The sequence below is a fragment of the Phaseolus vulgaris genome, chromosome 5, assembly GCF_000499845.2.
Source record: "Phaseolus vulgaris cultivar G19833 chromosome 5, P. vulgaris v2.0, whole genome shotgun sequence".
Lineage (NCBI taxonomy): Eukaryota > Viridiplantae > Streptophyta > Magnoliopsida > Fabales > Fabaceae > Phaseolus > Phaseolus vulgaris.
Window position 1 is genome coordinate 9,497,223 of NC_023755.2, and position 22,234 is coordinate 9,519,456.

A 22,234-nucleotide genomic window follows, 5' to 3' on the forward strand; every position below is an offset into this window, starting at 1 on the left:
TAATTGTCAAGCCCTTAACTGAACCTAAATCACACGAATTGGAATTAAGGTTTGCCGTTTTTGTGTTACACTGTTTTTCAATCTGATATCTGTGTGTGTGCATCTGGAAATTCTATCTGCATAATCTTGTGATTAACCTTGCTGAATTAAAAGCTTTTCAAACAAAAACAGTGCTGAAATAAATCTGTTCATTTTCACACAAATCGATTTATTTTCTGTAAAACTGTGTTAAACACTGGTTCTGCGAGAAAGTTTTAAAAGGTCAATTCACCCCCCCCCCTCTTGAACTTTGACACTATTAAACCCAACAATTGGTATCAAGAGCTAGGACTTGTATTTTAATCAAGTTTGTTTGTAATAATGTCTGAGTTTAATGTGCTTTTTGCTGAGGGTTCTGCTGTTAATAGACCACCTATGTTCAATGGAATGAATTATGCATTTTGGAAAGTTAGAATGAGAATTTTCATGGAATCCATTGATGCATTAATTTGGGAAGTTGTGGTCAATGGACCTTATGTGCCAATGCAGGTTGTCAAGGATGAACAAGTGGTAAAGCCAAGATCAGAATGGAATGAGACCGAAAGGAGGAAGGCTCAACATGATCTTGTGGCCAAGAACATCATAACCTCTGCATTGACAATGGATGAGTTCTTCAGGATATCCCAATGTAAGTCAGCTAAGGAGATGTGGGAAGTCTTAGAAGTGACTCATGAGGGGACTGAAGATGTGAAAAGGTCAAGGAAACATGCGCTCATCCAAGAATATGAACTGTTCAGAATGCAACCCGAGGAGAGCATTGCTGATGTGCAGAAAAGATTCACCCATATTGTGAATCACCTCACTGGCTTGGGAAAAGAATTTGACAGAGAGGAACTCAACATAAAGATATTGAAGTGCCTCGACAGAAGCTGGCAACCAAAGGTGACAGCTATCTCTGAAAGCCGTGATCTGTCAAAGTTGGGAACTGCTGCACTGTTTGGAAAGCTGATGGAGCATGAGCTAGAGCTTAAAAGACTTAAAGAGCAGGAAACAACAGAGAGAAAACTCAAAGGTCTTGCACTGAAAGCAACTGAACTAAATGAGATCAAGGAAGAAAAAGAAGATGCTGAAGATGATGATACAATCAGCCTTCTTACAAAAAGATTCAGCAAATTCCTGAGGAAGAAAAACAAAAATAGGAACCAGCAGAAAAGAAGGTATCCTAAACCCAATTATTCAAATTCCTCTAAATATACTTGCTTTGGATGTGGCAAAACAGGGCATATCAAAACAGATTGTCCAGACAATCAAACAAGAGACAAATCTGCCAGCAAGAAATTTGAAAGGAACAAGGGAAGAAGAGCCTACATCTCATGGGAGGAAAATGAAGCATCCTCAACCAGCAGTTCTTCAACAGAAGATGAGGAGAACAATTTGTGCTTCATGATGAAGGATGACGAGTCAAGCTCTGATTCAGTAAGTAATTTTTCTGCTGATTCTGATAACTATGATGATTTGCTTGCTGCCTTCAAGGAAACACATGATGAAGCCAATAGGCTAGCTGTAATATGTAATAAGCTGCAAAAGGTAAATAATGTGTTGGCACCTAAAGTAAAAACACAAGGAAGAATTGCATAAGGCCAAAACAGATTTGGTAAGCCTTGAACTAACTTGCTTGCATGCCTCTATTAAAAACTGTGAAAACTGCAAAAGATTGGAAAAACAAGTGGAATATTTGCTGAAAACCCTTTCCAATTTCACCAAGGGAAGAGAAAACCTTGAGTCTCTCCTTGGATCACATAATGCTGTTTTCAATAAGAATGGACTTGGTTATACCCCTGGAAATACAACCAATGTCAAAAAGCTTTCAAGTTTTTTTGTTCCAGCAAAATCAGTTTTTTTCAGCTTTTAACAGTGGCAAAAAGGCATCTCATGTAACCTGTTTTTACTGCATGAAATCTGGTCATACATCTAGGTCTTGCATTGCTAGAAAGCATCTTGTTCCTAAGAACTTAGCAAAATGGCTACCAAAGAGAAGGTTTTAATCTGTGCTGGACCCTATACTGAAAAGGGTACCATTTGTATCATTTTTATTCTGTTTTGCAGATTGGCAGCAAGAAAAACCAGTGGTACTTGGACAGTGGCTGTTCCAAGCATATGACTGGAGATCTTACAAAGTTTACCAGCTTAAAACTCAAAGCAGAAGGACATGTAACCTATGGTGATAATAACCGAGGGAGGATTTTGGGCAGAGGAACTGTTGGAATAGGGAACTCAACAACCATTGAGAATGTGCTGTATGTAGAAGGACTTAAGCATAGTCTTCTCAGCATAAGTCAGCTTTGTGACAAAGGATACAAAGTGAATTTTGAGTCAAAAGGATGCACAATATCAAGTAATTCATCTAGTAAGGTACTGTTTACTGGTAAGAGAGTGAATAACATATATCTGCTGAATATCATGGAAACTAACTCTTCAAATGAGTGTTTGCTGTCCAGAAGTGATGAGTCTTGGTTGTGACACAGGAGGTTGGCTCACATACACACAAATCACTTGAATAAATTGAAATCTAAAGATTTAGTTTCTGGTTTACCTAACATTAAATTTCAGGACAACAGGCTTTGTGATGCTTGTGTGAAAGGTAAACAAATCAAATCCTCTTTCAAGTTAAAGGATATTGTCTCTACAAAAAATCCATTGGATGTGTTACATATGGACTTATTTGGTCCATCTAGAGTTGCTAGCTTGGCTGGAAATTTGTATGCTTTAGTTGTTGTGGATGATTACTCTAGATTTACATGGACTTTATTTCTTGCACATAAACATGATGCTTACACCGCCTTTAAGAAATTAGCAAAAATTCTGCAAAATGAAAATGGTTGCTGCATTAAATCAATTCGAAGTGATCATGGGGGAGAGTTTCAAAATGCTAAGTTTGAGAGGTTCTGTGAGAAGCATGGGATAGCTCATACCTTTTCAGCCCCTAGGACACCTCAACAAAATGGTGTAGTTGAAAGGAAAAATAGATCACTAGAGGAACTAGCTAGAACTATGTTAAATGAATCTAAGCTACCTAAGTATTTTTGGGCTGATGCTGTTTATACTGCAGGTTATGTCTTAAATAGGACCTTAATAAGACCAATTCTTAAGAAAACCCCATATGAATTGTATAAGGGCAGAAAACCTAATGTAAGCCACCTTAGAGTATTTGGGTGTAAATGCTTTGTATTGAATAATGGCAAAGAAAATCTTGGTAAGTTTGATGCTAAATCTGATGAAGGTGTGCACATTGGTTATGCTTTGAATGGTCATGCATATAGAGTCTTCAATAAAAGGTTGCTTATAGTAGAAGAATCAATGCATGTTGTTTTTGATGAAACTGATCATAGCATATCTAAAACTGTTGCTGATGACCCTGACAGTAATGAATTTAAATCTGTTTTAAATCAAAATGAATCGATTCATTTTGATACTGCTGATACACATACTGTACAAGAATCTACTACAGCTGCAGGTTTGCCAAAAGAGTGGAAAACCCCAAGAGACTTAACCCTTGATAATGTCATTGGGAACATTGAGAAAGGAGTGTCAACTAGAAAATCCTTGAACAATTTCTGTGAAGCAATGGCCTTTGTATCTCAAGTTGAACCCAAGAATTTGAATGAAGCTCTCAAGGGCAGCAACTGGATTTTAGCTATGCAAGAGGAACTGAATCAATTTGCTCTTAATGAGGTCTGGACTCTTGTTCCTAGAATACCTGAGATGAATGTAATTGGAACAAAATGGGTATTTAGAAACAAGATGGATGAGCATGGAGTGATCACCAGAAACAAGGCTAGGCTTGTAGCTAAAGGGTACAATCAAGAAGAAGGAATAGACTATGATGAGACATATGCACCAGTGGCTCGGTTAGAAGCTGTTAGACTGCTGCTTGCCTTCTCCTGCATCAAAGGATTCAAGCTATTTCAAATGGATGTGAAAAGTGCCTTTCTAAATGGCTATATAAATGAAGAGGTATTTGTCTCACAACCACCAGGTTTTGAAGACCATCAACATCCAGAATATGTGTTCAAACTCCAAAAGGCTCTCTATGGACTCAAGCAAGCTCCTAGGCAATGGTATGAGAGGCTAAGTGATTTTCTCACCTCACAAGGCTATGACAGAGGCACATCAGATAAGACCTTGTTCATTAAGAAGAAAGGAGATGACTCAATTCTAGTCCAAGTATATGTGGATGACATCATTTTTGGATCAAACAATGGAGAATTGTGTGAAGCTTTCGTGAAAGTCATGAAGAGTGAGTTTGAAATGTCAATGATGGGTGAGTTGAACTATTTTCTAGGCTTGCAGGTCAAACAACTCAAGGATGGCATTTTCTTAAGTCAAGCTAAGTATTGCAAGGATCTGCTGAAGAAATTTGAAATGGACAAGTGTAAATCAATCAGCACACCCTTCTCAACAAGCTGTCATTTGGATCATGATGAAGCTGGAATTTCTGTTGATGAAACCAAATACAGAGGACTCATAGGATCACTACTGTATCTCACTGCCAGCAGGCCAGATATAATGTTTGCAGTGTGCATGTGTGCAAGATTTCAATCTGCTCCTAAAGAATCACACTACAATGTTGTCAAAAGGATTTTGAAGTATTTACAAGGAACTACAGAAGTTGGCTTGTGGTATCCAGGTAATATTTCATTAAGCTTAACTGGATATTCTGATTCAGATTTTGCAGGTTGCAAAATTGATAGGAAGAGCACAAGTGGAACCTGTCATTTGCTTGGATCAAGCTTGATCTCATGGCAATGCAAAAAGCAGGCTTGTGTAGCTCTTTCCACTGCTGAAGCAGAACACATTGCAGCAGGGAGTTGCTGTGCTCAAACTATATGGCTAAGACAACAATTGAATGATTTTGGTATCTTACTTAACCATATACCTCTGTTGTGTGATAATACAAGTGCAATCAACTTAACCAAAAATCTTGTCATGCATTCAAGAACCAAACACATTGAAATAAGGCATCATTTTCTAAGGGAACACATATCTAATGGAACATGTGATATTAAGTTCATTGGTATTGATTTACAACTTGCTGATTTGTTCACAAAACCATTAGCCAAAGATAGGTTTAATTTTCTGCTAAATGAATTGGGTATTATAAATGTCAATTGTGCCTAGCAGTAAAAAATTAAATCTGTTTATTCGTAATTGAATGTGTTTATTTTCTGCACTGATATGCATTGATGACTAGGAAAGAGAATTTTTTATCTTTGACTGCTTGACTGACTTAGTGGGCATTAACCTCTGTACCTTTGACGGTTTTGGTCATGGTTATGTAACCGATTTGATGGTTTGGGTGCTCAATAAGAGTTTGAGTGTATGCATCGTGACCCTAAATATTTGGTGCATATTTTCAAAGATTCTCTGCACAAATTCAGAGCATAAAATCTTCATGCATATCCACTCATAACTGCCATATCAATCCATTTATTCTGCTATAAATCTGTGTGAATACTTGCTACCCACATTGGCCATTCTCTTTCTGTTCTCACCATTTGAAACCAAGAAAAGAATTCAGGTTCAACCATGGCTTCTTCTTCCAAGAAACAGAAAAATAAGGGGAAGCAAACCACCTTTCAAGGTGTGTTAGAAGGATGGTTCGCTGGAAATGAAGAGGGCATCAATGCCTACATTCATGAGACAAGCAGGAAGCAGATCAACATACCCAAGGTGCTGGATTTCAACTGGCTGAAATCTGAAAAACTGGTAGAAACAAGGGCTGTGTTGAAGCACCAGAAACTGAAAAAGCTGCTGGAATTAACGGGTAATGTTTATCCTGACTTGGTTAAGGTGTTTTATACTAGCCTCACATTGGATGGGAAGAATGTTGTCTCTTATGTGAAAGGAATTAAGATGAAGATCACAAGTGAGGTGTGGAACTCTGTGGCTGGAATAAAATATGCTGGATTGAAAGTAGGAAAGGGAAATACCAGTGGAATTTCAAAATTCAACAAGCTGCAATATTATAAGAGTTGCATGAGGAATCCTACAGAGAGGATAAACAGGTTCCATGCAGGGCATTTGAACCTCACTCCACGTCTAGTTGCATACATCATAGCATGGCAACTGATTCCAAGAGGGACAAACCATGTTGTCTTACATGAAGAGGATCTCATTCTCCTATATTGCATCATGAACCAGATTAAGGTAAACTGGTTGTTCATTGTCAATGAACACATGCTCAAGTCAAAAAGGTTGGCTGATTACCGATTTTCCTATGCTATTCTTGTTTCCAAATTAATTGATTACTTTGGTGTTGATGTTACAAATGAGAGAAACGACCCTATTAAAGCTGTAAGTGAGATTGATACTTCAACTCTCACCAAAATGAGTTTTCACAAAATTGAAGACAAGTGGGTGGTTCTCAAGGAGAAGGACCCTCAAGCAGAACATGAGGATGAGGATGAGGATGAAGTTGTTCCTATGGATGATGACTCACCTGCTACCCAATCTGAACATGAGGAAGTTGTTGCAAATGCCATAGTTGCCTATCAAGGTCCAGAATACCGTGGAGAACCAATGTCTATGTTTGAGAGGCAAGTGTTGTATCGTCTTAATGTAATGTCTGCAGAACAAAGGGCACACTTTAAGACTACTCATGCAAGGTTTCAACACCTTGATGATCAGATTGAAGGGGTTCAGGCACAACTTGCAGAGCTTTACTACAAGGATCAGTAGTTTTCTGCTTTTAATGCTTTCTTTATCAGTTTTCAAGTTTCAGTAATGCTGAACAATTTGGTTTTCTTTTTCTGAACTATTATGATTATGGTTTCTGCTTTATATCCCTTTATTCCCTATGCTTATATGATGTTTGATGAATCCAAAGGGGGAGAAAAATAGCTGCTGAAAACTGAAACAGGGAGTTAATTCTGCACCTTAAAACCATGTCTTATGCTATGCAATGTTGCTGTTTTTTTTCTGGTTTAAAATCTGGTGCAGTGCAGGTGCTTAAAGCAACAAAGCTACGAGGTTAGGTATGGGGATTTGTCTCCATCAAACAGGGGGAGATTGTTGAAGATGGTTGCTGCCCCTTCAAGATTGTGTTTGATGAAGACTTATATGTACATTTCATTTGTATTTTGCTTTGCTTTAAGTGTGTCTTAGGTAGTGCTTAGAGGTTGTCTAAGAGTGGGATTTTTGCTGAGTAACTCACCTCATAACCACTGGCCATGTGATAAGAACAAGCATAAGGTTTCTTAAACTGTTTTTCACATGTTTTACAAAAAACACGTTTACTGCAAAAAAATAAATATGTTCTCTTCTAAATAAACAGATTCATTTTTACACTGATGCCTTGGCTAAGTCTTGTAAAAATTAGATTTTGTGCATCAGGTATTTTGACTAAGTCTTCTTCTTTTCAAAACGACTGAGTTTTAAATAGTTAAACTTTCTCTGTTTTCGTTTTGAAAAATAAATCTGTTCATCTATAAATGAACAGATTCTTTTTGTCTCTGGTGCCATGTCAAGCTTAAACGATTTTCAGTTTTATCTCAGCACCAGAATGGTTGACTAAGTCTCCTCACTTAACAAATTCTCTAACTGCTTTTGAAAATAAATCTGTTCATTTTATTTTCAATCTGTTCATTTTATAACAACTTTAACTGTTTTTCAAAAATCTGTTATAAGTTGGCTTTCTATAAAATGCAAACTTGTTTCTGAGTTTAATATTGATTCATACATTTGCAAAAACAAGTTTTGACAGCAGAGAGTTAAGTGTTTACAAAGGATTAGCATTTGTTCTTCAAAGATTTCGAAAATCACAAAGTGCTTGTTCTTGGTTTGGTTCCAAAAGCTTGGTGTGAGGTGCAGCTACTGTTCTAGCAATCTTGCCTACTGGTTTAAGGCAGATCTTTGTAACCTCAATCAGGTGTAGTCGTTTCACTTCTCATTTCTTGTAATAGTTTGGTTGAACACTCTTCTTGATAGGTTTTCTTGGAGAGTGTGTGTGTGTGTGAGCTGAAATAGGTTTTTTCAGCAAGAGTACCTAAGTTCTTGTAGGTTTCAAGAACAGTGGGAATTGTACTTGGTTGTACTGTGGTTTAGTGATTTCCACCTGGTTTGGTGAAGACTGGATGTAGCTCAGTTGAGTGAACCAGTATAACTGCTTGTGTTCATTCTCTCTCACTCTCTGCAATTTCGTTTCTGCATAATTGATAAAACAGCAAAGAAATAAATCTGTTCAATTGAAAATAAATCTGTTCTTTCTGGGCACTGTGCATACTGTTCTTAATTTCTGAAAAAGTTGTTTGAATCTGATAAGAACATATAAAATATGCTAAAATCCACTGGAACAGATTGGCTGTGATAGGTTGCTCAAGAAATTGTTAAAGCTATTAATTGGACCTTAAACAATTGCTTAAAGTTGAAGCTTGTTGTTCTGTGATTCATTGTTCTTGATTTCTGGAAAATTGTCTGGTTTCAATAAGAACTCTGATAATCTGTTAAAGGCTAATAAAACAGGTTGTGTGTAATAGATTGTCTCACTAATTGTCAAGCCCTTAACTGAACCTAAATCACACGAATTGGAATTAAGGTTTGCCGTTTTTGTGTTACACTGTTTTTCAATCTGATATCTGTGTGTGTGCATCTGGAAATTCTATCTGCATAATCTTGTGATTAACCTTGTTGAATTAAAAGCTTTTCAAACAAAAACAGTGCTGAAATAAATCTGTTCATTTTCACACAAATCGATTTATTTTCTGTAAAACTGTGTTAAACACTGGTTCTGCGAGAAAGTTTTAAAAGGTCAATTCACCCCCCCCCCCTCTTGAACTTTGACACTATTAAACCCAACAGAATACACATCAGATGATTCTAATTTTCTTAAGCTTATCAAACGACAAAACTTTGTGACAAGTGCTAGACGATACTGTTAAACGAGATACATCAGATGGTTGGTCAAGACTGCTTAAACAGGTCAATAGTGGAAAGCCTCAATTAGGTGATCTTAATAAAAGATGAGCAAGAGTTCGATCAAATGATCCTATGAAACATGCTCACTGTGATCAGACGATCTAATATTGGCCTTAATGTTGGACAAATCTCCAAGAGCTTATAAAAAAGAAATATTGTCCAAACAAATAGTTCAAAGAAAGATGTGTCAAATGATTCAACTAGAATAGATCAGACAATATACACTACAAGAAAAATTTATTTTAGCTGCCAACAAAAAGCGAAGGCTATTAAAAAGAAGTCACTAGCATGGGTGAAGTCTATTTAAGTTGGACACAAAAATAAATGTCAAATATTGTGTCCACAATAGAGATCATTAAATCACACTAAAAATTATTAAAATAATAATAATAAGTTAGCGTCTAGAATGGGGACACAAAGTAGATACAAGTTAATATTTTATTACATTTAGCGTAGGTCTAGACGACATTAAGGAGACGTGGACGTTTATTGTCACCTTAGCCCATATTAAGTTAATTATTGTTGGAGATCCCACATCGACTAGAGATTAGGACATTTCATAGTATATAAGTGAGTGCAAACCTCACCTTATAAGCTGGTTTTATGAGGTTGAGTTAAGCTTAAAGTCAACTTCTTAATATGGTATCATAGCTATTTCTAGCCTATCCTAGCGATTGTTTGTTAGTCTTATCAGGTCACCCGCTATCAGGTCGTAATCAAACCACCTATAATATATAGTCCCACTAGAGAATAGGACATTTCATAGTATATAAGTCCACTTCTTAATGATTATTTAATTTTATTTAATGATTATTTATGTTTATGAGATTAAAGTTAGGCTTAAAGTCCACTTCTTAATGATTATTTAATTTTATATCCGTTTTAGTGTCCCCCCAAACCTACGTTATAGTTAAATAATATATTTTTTTTATGTAGGCTTAGCCAACACTACCTTGTAAATTTGTGTCCCATTGGAGGTCATCTCTAATGCATAGCCACCAAAAGATTAGTTTCCATTTCTATTGGAACGCTAAGCCCACACTAAGCCCATGTAACATCTCTCTTTTGCTCTTTGCGTCGCTCTTTTGAGGACTCTACCATCATTATTTCTTGTAGTGATACTTAAGAAGTTCGCGTCATACAATATTGAGGAACTGCACGAGACGAACTCATCAGATGATCATAGTGCTCATAGACTTATTAGAAGATATTGTCAGACTATGTCTTTGAATATCATAAATGCAAACGATATCAAAACACTTGTTTTCAAGCCATCAGACTAACACCAAAAATTACACATATCAAACGATACAATCTTGTACTCGTCAAAGGAACTACTACGTCAAGAAAATGAGAAAATGTATAAGAATTACTCGTCAAAGGAACTACTGCGTCAAGAAAATGAGAAAATGTTCATACTTAATCTTTTCATTATGAGAATGTTTTGATTTCAAATCTTATTTGACATTGTTATTAATTTATATAAAATATTATTTTTAAATAAAATTAATGATTAAATAATTTTTATTTAAGAACGTAAAACATGAAAATCTCAAATGATTTGTGTTTAAATGTTTTGTGAATAGAAAATGTTATTCATATTGAATTTAAATATTTTTAATACCATTGTGCAATTAAAATCAAGTTTAATATTGTATTAAAAAAATCTTATATAAATAGTGTTTCAACGTAAGGTTTTCGAAAAAAGGGAAGAGGAATATTTTCTATATTAAAGAATTTTTTAAAATATGTTTTAGTATATCCAAGTTAAATGTTCCATTTAAATTCTCCATTGTAATTTATAATTTACGTTTCACCTTTTTTACGTTTTGATTCACATTTTAAACTTTCTTATTTATTTTTACGCAAATTGTTTTTCTGTTTTAATTTTAGTATTCTTTTTCTTCATTATATTTTCTTGGTACTGATCCTCTTTTATATCAATTTTCTGTACTAGAACTAAGTCATACAATACATGAATTTTACGTTCATGTTTACTTTAAAAAATCAAACATCTTTCATCAAAGAAAATATAATTTTTTTATTAGAGTTGAATAATTTTGTTGATATTTCTTGTTTTTAATGTTTTTCTAATAAGTTTAATGAAGTATTTTGTGCGTTCTTTAACTCATTGAAATTAAAAACTTTTCGTAGTTGCCTAAATAAAAAGATTTCGCAGAATTTCTTTATTTATTCAAATTCCATCGAAATCCAATATTCTTAATTTATTTTTTATTTAACAAAATCCAATTTGGTATAAATATAAAAATCAAAAGTGTAATGAAAATAAAGTATCGATTAAATTGTTTGGCTAACAGGACAAACTTTAAAATATTTTGAAATTATACCATATATATATATATAATTTAATAAAATAATTTAAAACTATTTTAAATATAGTTCCACGTTATAATAATTAATTACAGTTCATTTAAAATAATTTTACGTTTATTATATGCTTTCAAGTTTTACATCAATAGAACAACTATAAAAACATGAAGTCTATCAATTAACCCTAAATTCTACGTTAATACAGTCAAGTCTACTTTACTTTCTCTCACACATTGTACCTCTAAATTTAATGAAAATATAAATTAAAAAAAAATCTAAAATAATAAATTATAAAAAAACTTGTTTTATAATTAGACTCAACATGTGGGTCCACCCCACCCACAAAAAAAGGAGATAACATTAATGACGTTGGGTTGCTTAGATTCATGATCTTCTCCAAGATATCCGTTGCTCCCACGCATCTACTAGTGTATTGCTTCTTTTATGTAATTGTTTTAGTTATATATTTATGTGATAATACATTATGTAATATAATCATTTCTTTCTAAGATCTTCTCAAGGTGAGAAGAAAACGTATAACTTGCATTGACCTTCTCCTTAGATCAAGAACAACAACACAACTCCTTCTAATTTGGACTCTTATTGCACTTTAAATTAGTGAGGGTCTTGTTATGGGCTTGGATAGTATAGGCATTCTTCCTAACATCACCTTAAACATTTAAACAATACTTATTTACTAATTAATAATGGATTTAATCAAAATTTGTAAATTTTTTTCTTTAATCAAAGCTTTCATGTTAGGCATTACTATGCAACTTGACATCTTAGTTATGTTGACACCTCAAGTAACAACAATCATTTGCCATCACATGAAAAAAAATATTATTAAAAAAAAGAAAAAAGAAAGAATACAAAAATATGGGGGGACTAGACCAAATCCCATATGTTAACAAAAATGATACATAGGTAGACTATATTTATTCATAAAGAATTCTAAGAACAGACTAGATGGATGGTAGCCTATTATACCAATGAAAAGATTCTCTATGAATAAATCCTAAATTAGCCAACTTATCAGCATATGCAATTCCTTCACGAAAAATATGAGTAACCCTAAACCTGATTTTCCCACAGTAATTAAGACAAATATTCCACCGATTACAAAGCATACAAGGAACATTAGTCCTAGTAGTAAACGCATCATAAACCAAAGCAAAATCACATTCTAGTCAGACATTAGTAAGCCCCATCTTTTGAGCTTCCTCCATAGCATGTATAACCCCATAAAACTCAACAACCAGAGCAGTCTGAACTTCAAGAAGCGCAGAGAAAGATCCAATAAACTCCTCCATACTCCCACGAAAAATACCTCCACAAGTAGCAAGACTAGGATATCCCCTAGCAGCCCCATCAGTGTTAATTTTAACCTAACATGGTGAAGCAAACTCCCATCTAACAAGAAGAGGACGAAGAACTTTACCAGTACGAGTATTAATATAAAAAAATTTGATCATGTTGAAATCCAACATATCATTCTTCATTGAAGCTTTAGACAAATTTCCCACTAGACAAGTTAAATCTTTAATAACCGAAATAGCCCCCTAGAAACCTCAATCTTATCCTGAAAATGAGCATAATTCCTCATATGCCATATCATCCAAATAGAAAAAGTTATCACAACAAGCTTAATCAATTTAACCAAAGGACTACCATCACTCTTAATAAAAGAGAGAAAATCATCCTTATTAGAGAAATGAGAAGTAGAAAAAATTTGTCGAACCCAACTCCAAATACGCAAAGCATTAGAACATTCAAAAAATAAATGTTGAATAGATTCCTCGTGCTTTTCACAAAGCGTACACATAGAACAAATATGCAAACCTTTATTTAGAATATGCTGATCTGTAGGAAGCCGTCCATGAAAATTTTTCCAAAGGACAAGAGTTTTGGAAGGCGAAAGATATGAAGACCAAATAAATTTATCCCAACCACAGGGAACTCCAGGATCCAAGAAAAAAGTCCAAGTCGATTTAAGAGTGAAATGACCAGACTCATCTAGAATCCAATTGAGGATATCTTGTTCCGTCCTAACCATGATGTGACTAAAAAGGTGAGGCATCTGCTGTAAAGACAATGGAATATTCCAATCACCACCTGTCCAAAACTAAGAGACTGTATCCGGAATACTGGCACCATCAGATAATCCTACAATATTCGCTAAAGAAGTAGTACCACACCTTTTATCATTCAAGAAATTAATAAAAGAACCAGTACCAACAGTCCAAGAAGTATAATCAAGTATAGTAGAATAAAACTGCTTAATTCCAGGGTAAAGAGATGAGGATCTATAAACCATTCAAAACTCGTATTTTGATTTAAGAACCCTAACTTTCAAGAGCAAAAACCAAGGCCTGTTGCTATAAGTAAAGTTCCAAGCATGCTTAAAAAGATATGCATTATTTTCATGGTGAAGGTTAATAATCTCACTGGGGCAGAAACATAAAACAAGTGCGGCTATTTCGAATTTATAAATGCGGCTTTATAGCCGCATTTGATCAACACGCACTTGTAAATCAAGAAATATAAATGCGGCTATATAGCCGCATTTATAAATACCATTTACAAGGGCGGTTATTTGTTTTAGCCGCACTTGTATATGTCAAATTATTAAAAAAAATTAAAAATTTTAAAACATCGTCAATCTTGTGTGAAGGCAACGTTGATGAAGAGTCACGGGAGCGCCAACAACAACGGCGACAGCAGAAGCGGCGACGGACAGGGAAGCAGCGACGTAGCAAACCAAAAATCCCACAAGAACCCACGAAGACAATGAAAGAATACTGAGCAATGCAAGAAACCAAACAATGTAAGAAAAACGAATGTCAGCCAACGAAACAGTGCTTCGAGACCACCAATGCATGGAAAAAAAACATATATAAGAAAAACGAAAACATCTATACATATATTTGTGAAGATGAAGAGGAAGAAAGAGAGCTCAAAAAACTTACATTGACACAATTGGAATGCAGATGCAGCAGAAGGAGACGAACTCAGAGTGCGAACGCGAAACGAAGGCAAAGACGAGAAAGAAAGTATGAAATTGTGTGTGGCGCGCTTCAAAATTTAGGGTAAAAAAGGATTTACGAATGCGGCTAAAGGTAAAACCGCATTCGTAAATCAAAATGTTTTGATTTACAAGTGCGGCTATACAAATAGTCGCATTCGTAAATCAAGCGCTTTGATTTACAAGTGCGGCTATATAAATAGCCGCATTCGTAAATCAAAATAATTTCAAAAATGCCACCGCGTTTTTTACGAAAGCGGGTAGCGCAAAAGCTGCACTAAATAAAGAGTATCCTTTTCTTCTTTTTGCACTAATGTCTTCAAACCTTCATTCTCAAGGGGAGAACAAATCGTAGCCCAATTAACAGTAGCTATACCTTTTTTTCAAAATATCACCAGTCCAGATAAAATTTCGACACCACTGCTCAACTTGTTTAAGAAGAGAAACAAACCATTTATACAAATTAAAACTATACAAAAAGTCTTGAATCGAAAGTTAAAAAAAGAAAAAAAAAATATCTTAATAGAAAAATTATCAAATAAAATGTGTTGGAAAAAGAAGTATGCAAATGTTGATCGATAAAATCATTATATAAAGACACTAAGCATAAAATATTACAAGATTGGTACTACGTTATTATAAAAAAAGAGGGTGGGTCTACAAACAGGTTGAATAAAGAAATATAACTCTCAACATATTCTCTATATTTAGAATCTACTAATTCAAATTAAAGATGATCAAATTGTACAATTATTATAATATTTATAACTGATGATTTCCTTTGTAATATTTATTTTTTTCCTATGGTAATTTCTTCTTATCGTTTGTTTTTTTTCTACCATTTATATTCCTTGTCATGTCATCTATCTTTCTTACCATTTAATTTTCTAATGATTTAATTTGTCTTTTCTATATTATTATTTGCTTTCTCTTTCCTATTTTCTAATGATTTAATTTCTCTTTCCTATTTAATTTGTCTAATGATTTTTTTTTTTTTAACTTTGATGTTTTTAAAAACTTTATCATTTCCTTGTTTTTTCTCAACATCTACCGTACTTATTCTCTTCTACATTTCCTTCTTTCTTATAATCTTTTTAAAACACTTTTTTTTTTCTCAGCTTAACCCTTAACCCTTAATCCTTAACCCTTAACCCTTAATCCTTAACTCTTAATCCTTAATCCTAAACTCTAAAATTTTTCAAATCCTTACTTTAATCACATCAAACCATCTCAAATATCAAAATTAATTTTATATACAACTACAACTTTATTATTCCCAGACTTTTACTCTTATAAAAATAATAAATGAAATTTATATTTTTATAGCTATAAAATATCATGTCTATTCATTTGATTTTAAAAAATGAATATGTTAATGAATTTTAGTCCATGTATAAGATTATTAACATATTGAAATTAAAAATTATACTATTGTTAACTTAAATTAAAAAAAAAATCTTATAATGTTTTCTTTAATGTTTGAAAATTTTCTTAATTGATATAACATTTTTTCATCTAAAATAACCTCAAATCAATATAAACATAGTCGATGAAAAAAATAAAAATAAAAAGAAATAAATAAAAGCAGTAATCTTTAAAAATCCACTCATTAAAAGAAGTAACGGATAGTGTAAGAGACTTTAATTTCAGCAATAATTGAGAATTAAACGTAAAGCAAGCAAAGGCAACACGCAAATACAATATTATTATTTACTTTTCTTTTCTCAAACTCTTTCTTAATTGTTTGAATATCTGTTGTCATAGATTTCAACAAATCGATTTTGATGAAATTTATAAAAATACTCAGATAAATGTTTATTTTAGTATAATACACGGTGATATATTTCATTTTTAATATAATAATAAAAATAATAATCTTAAAATAAAATTTTAATTTCACTAATTTTGTTTAAATTTCGTTGATGATTAAACTAGCTGAGTATATATGCATTTGGTTTTTAATAATTATTATATATATTTATTAAGAATTTTTTTATTATTGATATCCAAATTCTTAATTTTTTAAAAATATTTTAAATTTTAAAAAGCAAGAGTAAATAACTTCATATTAATATTATTTTCAATAAATAATCTGATAATTATTAAGATCAAATACATACTCAATTATTTTAATTATTAACATAGTTTAAATAAAATTATTTTGTATATATTGATAATGAAATATATGATATATATGAATAGTTGTTAGATTAAATTAACTATTTATTCAGAATAATTTTATATTTTATTTATATCGATTAGTGATTATGCTCCTAAAATAATTCATGACTTTACTAATACGCTTAGAATAAAGAAGTATCCGGAAAAGCAACAACGTGGGTTCCACAATCGGTCGTTTTCTAAACAAATTAGCGTCGTTTTTGGGGAACGAGCTCGCTTCATCAAAAGACGCCAATATGAACGCACCTTCCTTCCTAATGAAGACAAAAGAATATAATAAATGAAAAAGTAAAAACTAAAAACTGATACAAGAAAGATCTAGAGCAAGTGAATAATATAATAAACGACCTCATACCATGACACTGCATATAGTACAAACAATCTCTTAAAAAATAAATAAATTAATATATTAATTATTTTCATTTTTATTTTTAATTTAAAAAATGATAATATTATTATAAAAGGTCGTTGAATAGCAGTGTCAACAAAACTTTTTTTCTATAATAAAACCGAAAAAAAGAAGCTGATGGTGAGAAATTCTCAACACCCATTTTGAATACCTCTATGAAAAATTTAAAAACTCAACACTCACGTAATGTACCTCTCTTGTAAGTAACTAAAAAAGAAACCAACACCGATTTCAGAGTACTCTATTATAATTAAGTTAGAAAAAAATTATTTAATAACAACTAATTTAGAGACCCAATATAATGATTAATTAATTTTTTAGTGATACATAAACAAATATTGAAATGTTTTTTAATAAAGAAAAAATTATAACATCTGAGTCTACAATTTTTTCCCATAAGCAATTGGTATTTTTTTTGGAAGTGACAAATTCTTCCTACGCCCAAATTTTTTTTAATTTACATTCTATATAATTTCAAATTTTTTAAAATATTTTTATTTCAGAAATAAAAATCTGAAATTAAAAATAATACATTATGAGAAAATTAATTTGGAAGAGATTATTGTGTTTTGGAAATAAAATTTGAAAATCAAAATCAAAATCTCATTCAAATAAAAAATCCACAATACAAAAAATTCGTTTAAAAAAAATCCAAAAATATATTTGAAAAAGAGAATAAAAAAATATTAAAGGAAGAAGGATTGTGTATTTTTATATGTACGAAAAGAGTGGAAGTAAATTACCTTTGGAAGTTATAAAAACCAATTAAGTGTACTACTGAAGACATCATTCACCAAACACTCAAACACTAAGGTAGTACCTTATCTCCAGTTTGAAACATGGTGGTATCTTCCATAACTGCCACATGGTTCCTCATATTGGTGGCTGTGGTGGTGCTATGGTTGTGGAAGCTAGTGAACTGGGTGTGGCTGAGGCCAAAGAGAATGGAGAAGTTTCTGAGAGCACAGGGCCTTCAGGGAAACCCCTACAAGCTCTTGATTGGAGACACAAGGGAAATGTATACAGTGCTTGTGCAAGCTGCAAAATCTCAACAATCCATGACTTTTCTCTCTGATGACAAGGACATGACACCGCATATCACAACCTTTAACCATCACATTGTCCAAAAATTTGGTACGTGCCTGCTTCTTTTTCCCACTGCTTAATTAGATCTATCTGTGTTATCTCTTATTTCCTCCTGCAATATTCATTATCTTATCACCATACAACCTTGGATGTACTTTTGAAGCAAAAGTTACACATAGTATTCTTTTGTAAAAGTGCTTTCAGGCCTTCGGTAAACCCAAATGTACTTCTGTAAAATGTTGTTGGATGTATCTTTTGTTTCCTAAGTAGATTCCAAACTTTTCTTGCGGTGAAACATAATATGCGTTTAGTTTTTGGTTTTTCCTTCTACCATGTATATTGATTTGTAACTTTCTTTCCAATACAAATCAATCTGTCACATGGGGTATTATAACTAGTTGAAAACAGGGGCTTTTGTTTTCCAAATATATTTGAATTGGTTCTTTGTCACATTATGATTAATTTGTGTGAAATTCCTGGTCAGATCTTCTTCCTCCAATACTTCCCCAGCTTTCTTAGATCCTTCATAAAGCATACAGCTTACATATACCTGCACCACAGAGAACAAACCTATCCCTTCCAAAAAACAATTAGATATAATTTAAGGAATGAAACTCTGCTGAATCTGTAAAAACTACAGCATTAAGTTGAGTTGTTGCAGATCCCACATCAACTAGAGATTAAGACATTTCATTGTATATAAATAGGTGCAAACCTTACCTCATGAACCGGTTTTATGGGATTGAATTAGGCTTAAAGTTCACTTTGTAATATGGTATAAAAGTCATTTCGAACCTATTCTAGCGAGTGTTTGTTGGATTTATCAGATCATTCGGACCATTATCGAACCACTCATAATATGATATGTCACGCACCAGCTGGAACCTACCAATTACGTGGCGATTTGTGTATTGGCATAGCTACTAGCAGAAACTTCATCACTATGCCGCATTCCTTAAATAATTATCTCTATTGATATTGGTGATTTCAGCTATATGAGTGTATGCATACCCACTTTGTGTGGTGGTATTAGAACATGAGAATTTGTTAGATTTATTTAAAAATTAGAAAATAATAAAATAAAATTTAGTTTAATTATTTTTATATAAATTTAAAAATAAAATAAAATAAATGATTTTGTAATTAAAAAAAGGTTTAACATAGAGATAACACTTTGTGTGACTTCACATGCTTATAACCATTGTGAACTTTGTTTTATTATCGTATGTAGTTTTATTGATTTTACTTCTTAGATATTTTAAAAATTGAAAATCATGTGCAGGCAAAAATTCATTTTTCTGGGAAGGTCCCAAACCGAAGGTGATTATCATGGATCCAGAGCAAATCAAAGAAGTCTTCAACAAGTTCCAAGACTTTGGGAAGCCTAAGTTGAGCCCCATTTTCAAATTGTTAGGTACTGGACTTGCAAATTTAGAAGGGGAGAAATGGAAGATGCATAGAAAGATTATCAACCCTGCTTTCCATTTAGAAAAACTGAAGGTTATACATATAGTACATAGTTTTATGATGTCTGATAAAACCGTATGTTTTGTTAGACAGTCACTTTTTGCTACAATGTTTACTCCATATGCAAGTTTTGTACTGAAAACATGTTTTCATTACGTATCATGCAGGTTATGTTACCAATATTTTTTGAATGTTGCGATGATATGATTTCGAAATGGGAAGTGATGCTGTCTTCAGAGGAGAAATGTGAAGTTGACGTATGGCCTTTCCTTAAAAATTTGACCTGTGATATTATTTCTAAAACAGCATTTGGAAGCAGTTATGAAGAAGGCAAAGAAATATTTGAACTTCTGAAAGAGCAAGAAGGACTTATTATGAGATCACAGAAAGTTTATATTCCAGGGTCCTGGTAAGACCTCTACTATAAAGGGAACCAAATTTAAGCTGATCTATTCTTTGGCTCTTTTGTATGAAACAACTATACATTGCTAAAATTGAATTCTTTGTTTCCTTTCTTGTCAAAACCTTTGCTAATTGATTTGAAAATGTAATCATATGATGTATTTGCAGGTTGTTACCAACAGCTAGAAATAGGAGGATGAAAGCAATTGATAGCAATATACGAGGATTGCTTAAAGGTATCATTAACAATCGAGAGAAAGCAATGAAGGGTGGTGACGTTGTGAAGAATGACTTGTTGGGGATACTATTGGAATCAAATCATGCAGAAATGCTTGAAAATAGAAACAAGAAGAGCCTTGCAATGAGTAGTCAAGAAGTAATTGAGGAGTGCAATGCATTCTACCTAGCTGGGCAAGAAACTACAGCGGTTTTGCTGGTTTGGACAATGGTGTTGTTGAGTAGGCATCCTGAGTGGCAAGCACGTGCTAGAGAGGAAGTGTTGCATGCTTTTGGTAACCAAAAGCCAGACAATAATGGGTTAAGTCACCTCAAAGTTGTAAGTATCACTAGGTTTTTCACTCTAATGATGCTGCTGCTTTTGGTGTTGTTGACTCTTGATGAATTTATCTTTCTATGCCACAGGTGAGCATGATTTTGTACGAGGTTCTCAGGTTATATCCACCTGTAGTTTATTTCAGTCGAGGTACCAAGAATGATGTCAAACTTGGAGACCTTTCTCTACCTGCAGGACTGCAAGTTTCCATACCAATATTGTTGATTCACCAGGATCCTGATATTTGGGGTGATGATGCTACTGAGTTCAAACCAGAAAGATTTGCTGAAGGGGTGGCAAAGGCAACAAAAGGCCAAGTTTCATTTTTCCCATTTGGATGGGGTCCTAGAGTGTGCATTGGCCAAAATTTTGCTCTATTAGAAGCAAAGTTGGTTTTGTCTTTACTTTTGCAACGTTTCTCCTTTCAGATTTCTCCAGCCTATGCACATGCTCCAGTCACTGTGTTCACTCTTCATCCAAAACATGGGGCTCATATCATCTTACAAAAGCTCTAGTGTCATCCTTTTTGTGGACTTCACGTAAAAATAATCACCATTCAATTTTATGTAACAATCTTGTAGTTAAAGAGGGTAAACCTCTTCTTGAACCAAAGCTTAAAATTACATTATTATGGTATCTCATCAAGACACTTAACATCTTTTGACATAACATAATAGTGCTATGATTTAAGATTGACCTCCTAGAAAAGGTTTTTCCTCATTAGATACAAGATATTAGAACATAGAGATGAAGTGGAAGATTTTACAAAACCTATGTTGTATTACAATATCGAAATGAATTCGATGGTTTTACTAGGATGACATTATACCTTTCTCTCTATAGATATAGTAATATTTTTGGGTCACCACAAAATGTGTTAGATATGATAAAAATTGTATCGTAGCCCATTAAAAAGGGCAATATCATTGTCCACTATTTTACATCCATATGAATATTCCTACAACCATAAACTATAGGATCCATCAAATAGGTATCAAAATAGGTAAATGATAAAATGTTGTTGAAGATGGAAAACTTTGATGTATCAAATTCTCATGGAACCTGAAGTTGTGTTGTGTTTTAGGTTTAGGTTTAGTTATGGGGTTTATAATCTTTGTAAGATCAGTCTTGATTCTCACACAAAACTTGTTTCAATCTGTTTTAAAGAACTAAGTCTTTTTCCATGCAAAGAGAAAAACAACCGATTAAAATAGTGGACAATGATATTGTCCTTTTTAATGGGCTACGATACCATTTTTATCATCTAACACATTTTGTGGTGACCCAAAAATATTACTATATCTATGGAGAGAATGGTATAATGTCATCCTAGTAAAACCATCAAATTCATTTCGATATTGTAATACAACATAGGTTTTGTAAAATCTTTCACTTCATCTCTATGTTATAATATTTTGTAAAACTTGTTTCAATCTGTTTTAAAGAACTAAGTGTTTTTCCATGCAAAGGGAAAAAGGATTAAAGTTTTGAGACAATCAGTTGTTTGTCACTTAGCTGCCAAAGGAGTTTTGAAACTGTTTTTTTGAATCAGTTGTATAACTGCTGAAACCATTCAACTGGTTAAACCGCAATTTCAACCGATTAAATGTGAGTTTTTATAACAGCTTTTTGATAACCTGTTTTAACTGTTTCAGTTGTTTAAATCTGCCTTAAACGGTAGTTTTTCAAAGGTTATAAATATAGTCTTCTTTCAAATGTTTATCGAGCGAATGAAAGGGAGAAGTTTTACATTCTGATTTGAGATAAAAAGGAAAGATTATCAACAGTTTGTGAAAAGGTGTTTTTCCAAGTTTAGCAAGATTGCTTT

General features: G+C 33.1%; 1 protein-coding gene across 1 annotated transcript; it reads left to right on the plus strand.

Moving 5' to 3' along the window:
* The first annotated feature begins 17,617 nt into the window (after positions 1–17,617).
* On the plus strand, positions 17,618–21,034 carry LOC137835106 (11-oxo-beta-amyrin 30-oxidase-like). Its single transcript, XM_068643453.1, has 5 exons — positions 17,618–18,032; positions 19,267–19,484; positions 19,619–19,860; positions 20,022–20,409; positions 20,496–21,034. Exons 1-5 carry the CDS (start codon positions 17,738–17,740, stop codon positions 20,919–20,921), a joined length of 1,569 nt encoding a protein of 522 aa, XP_068499554.1. The 5' UTR covers positions 17,618–17,737; the 3' UTR covers positions 20,922–21,034.
* Positions 21,035–22,234: the final 1,200 nt, after the last annotated feature.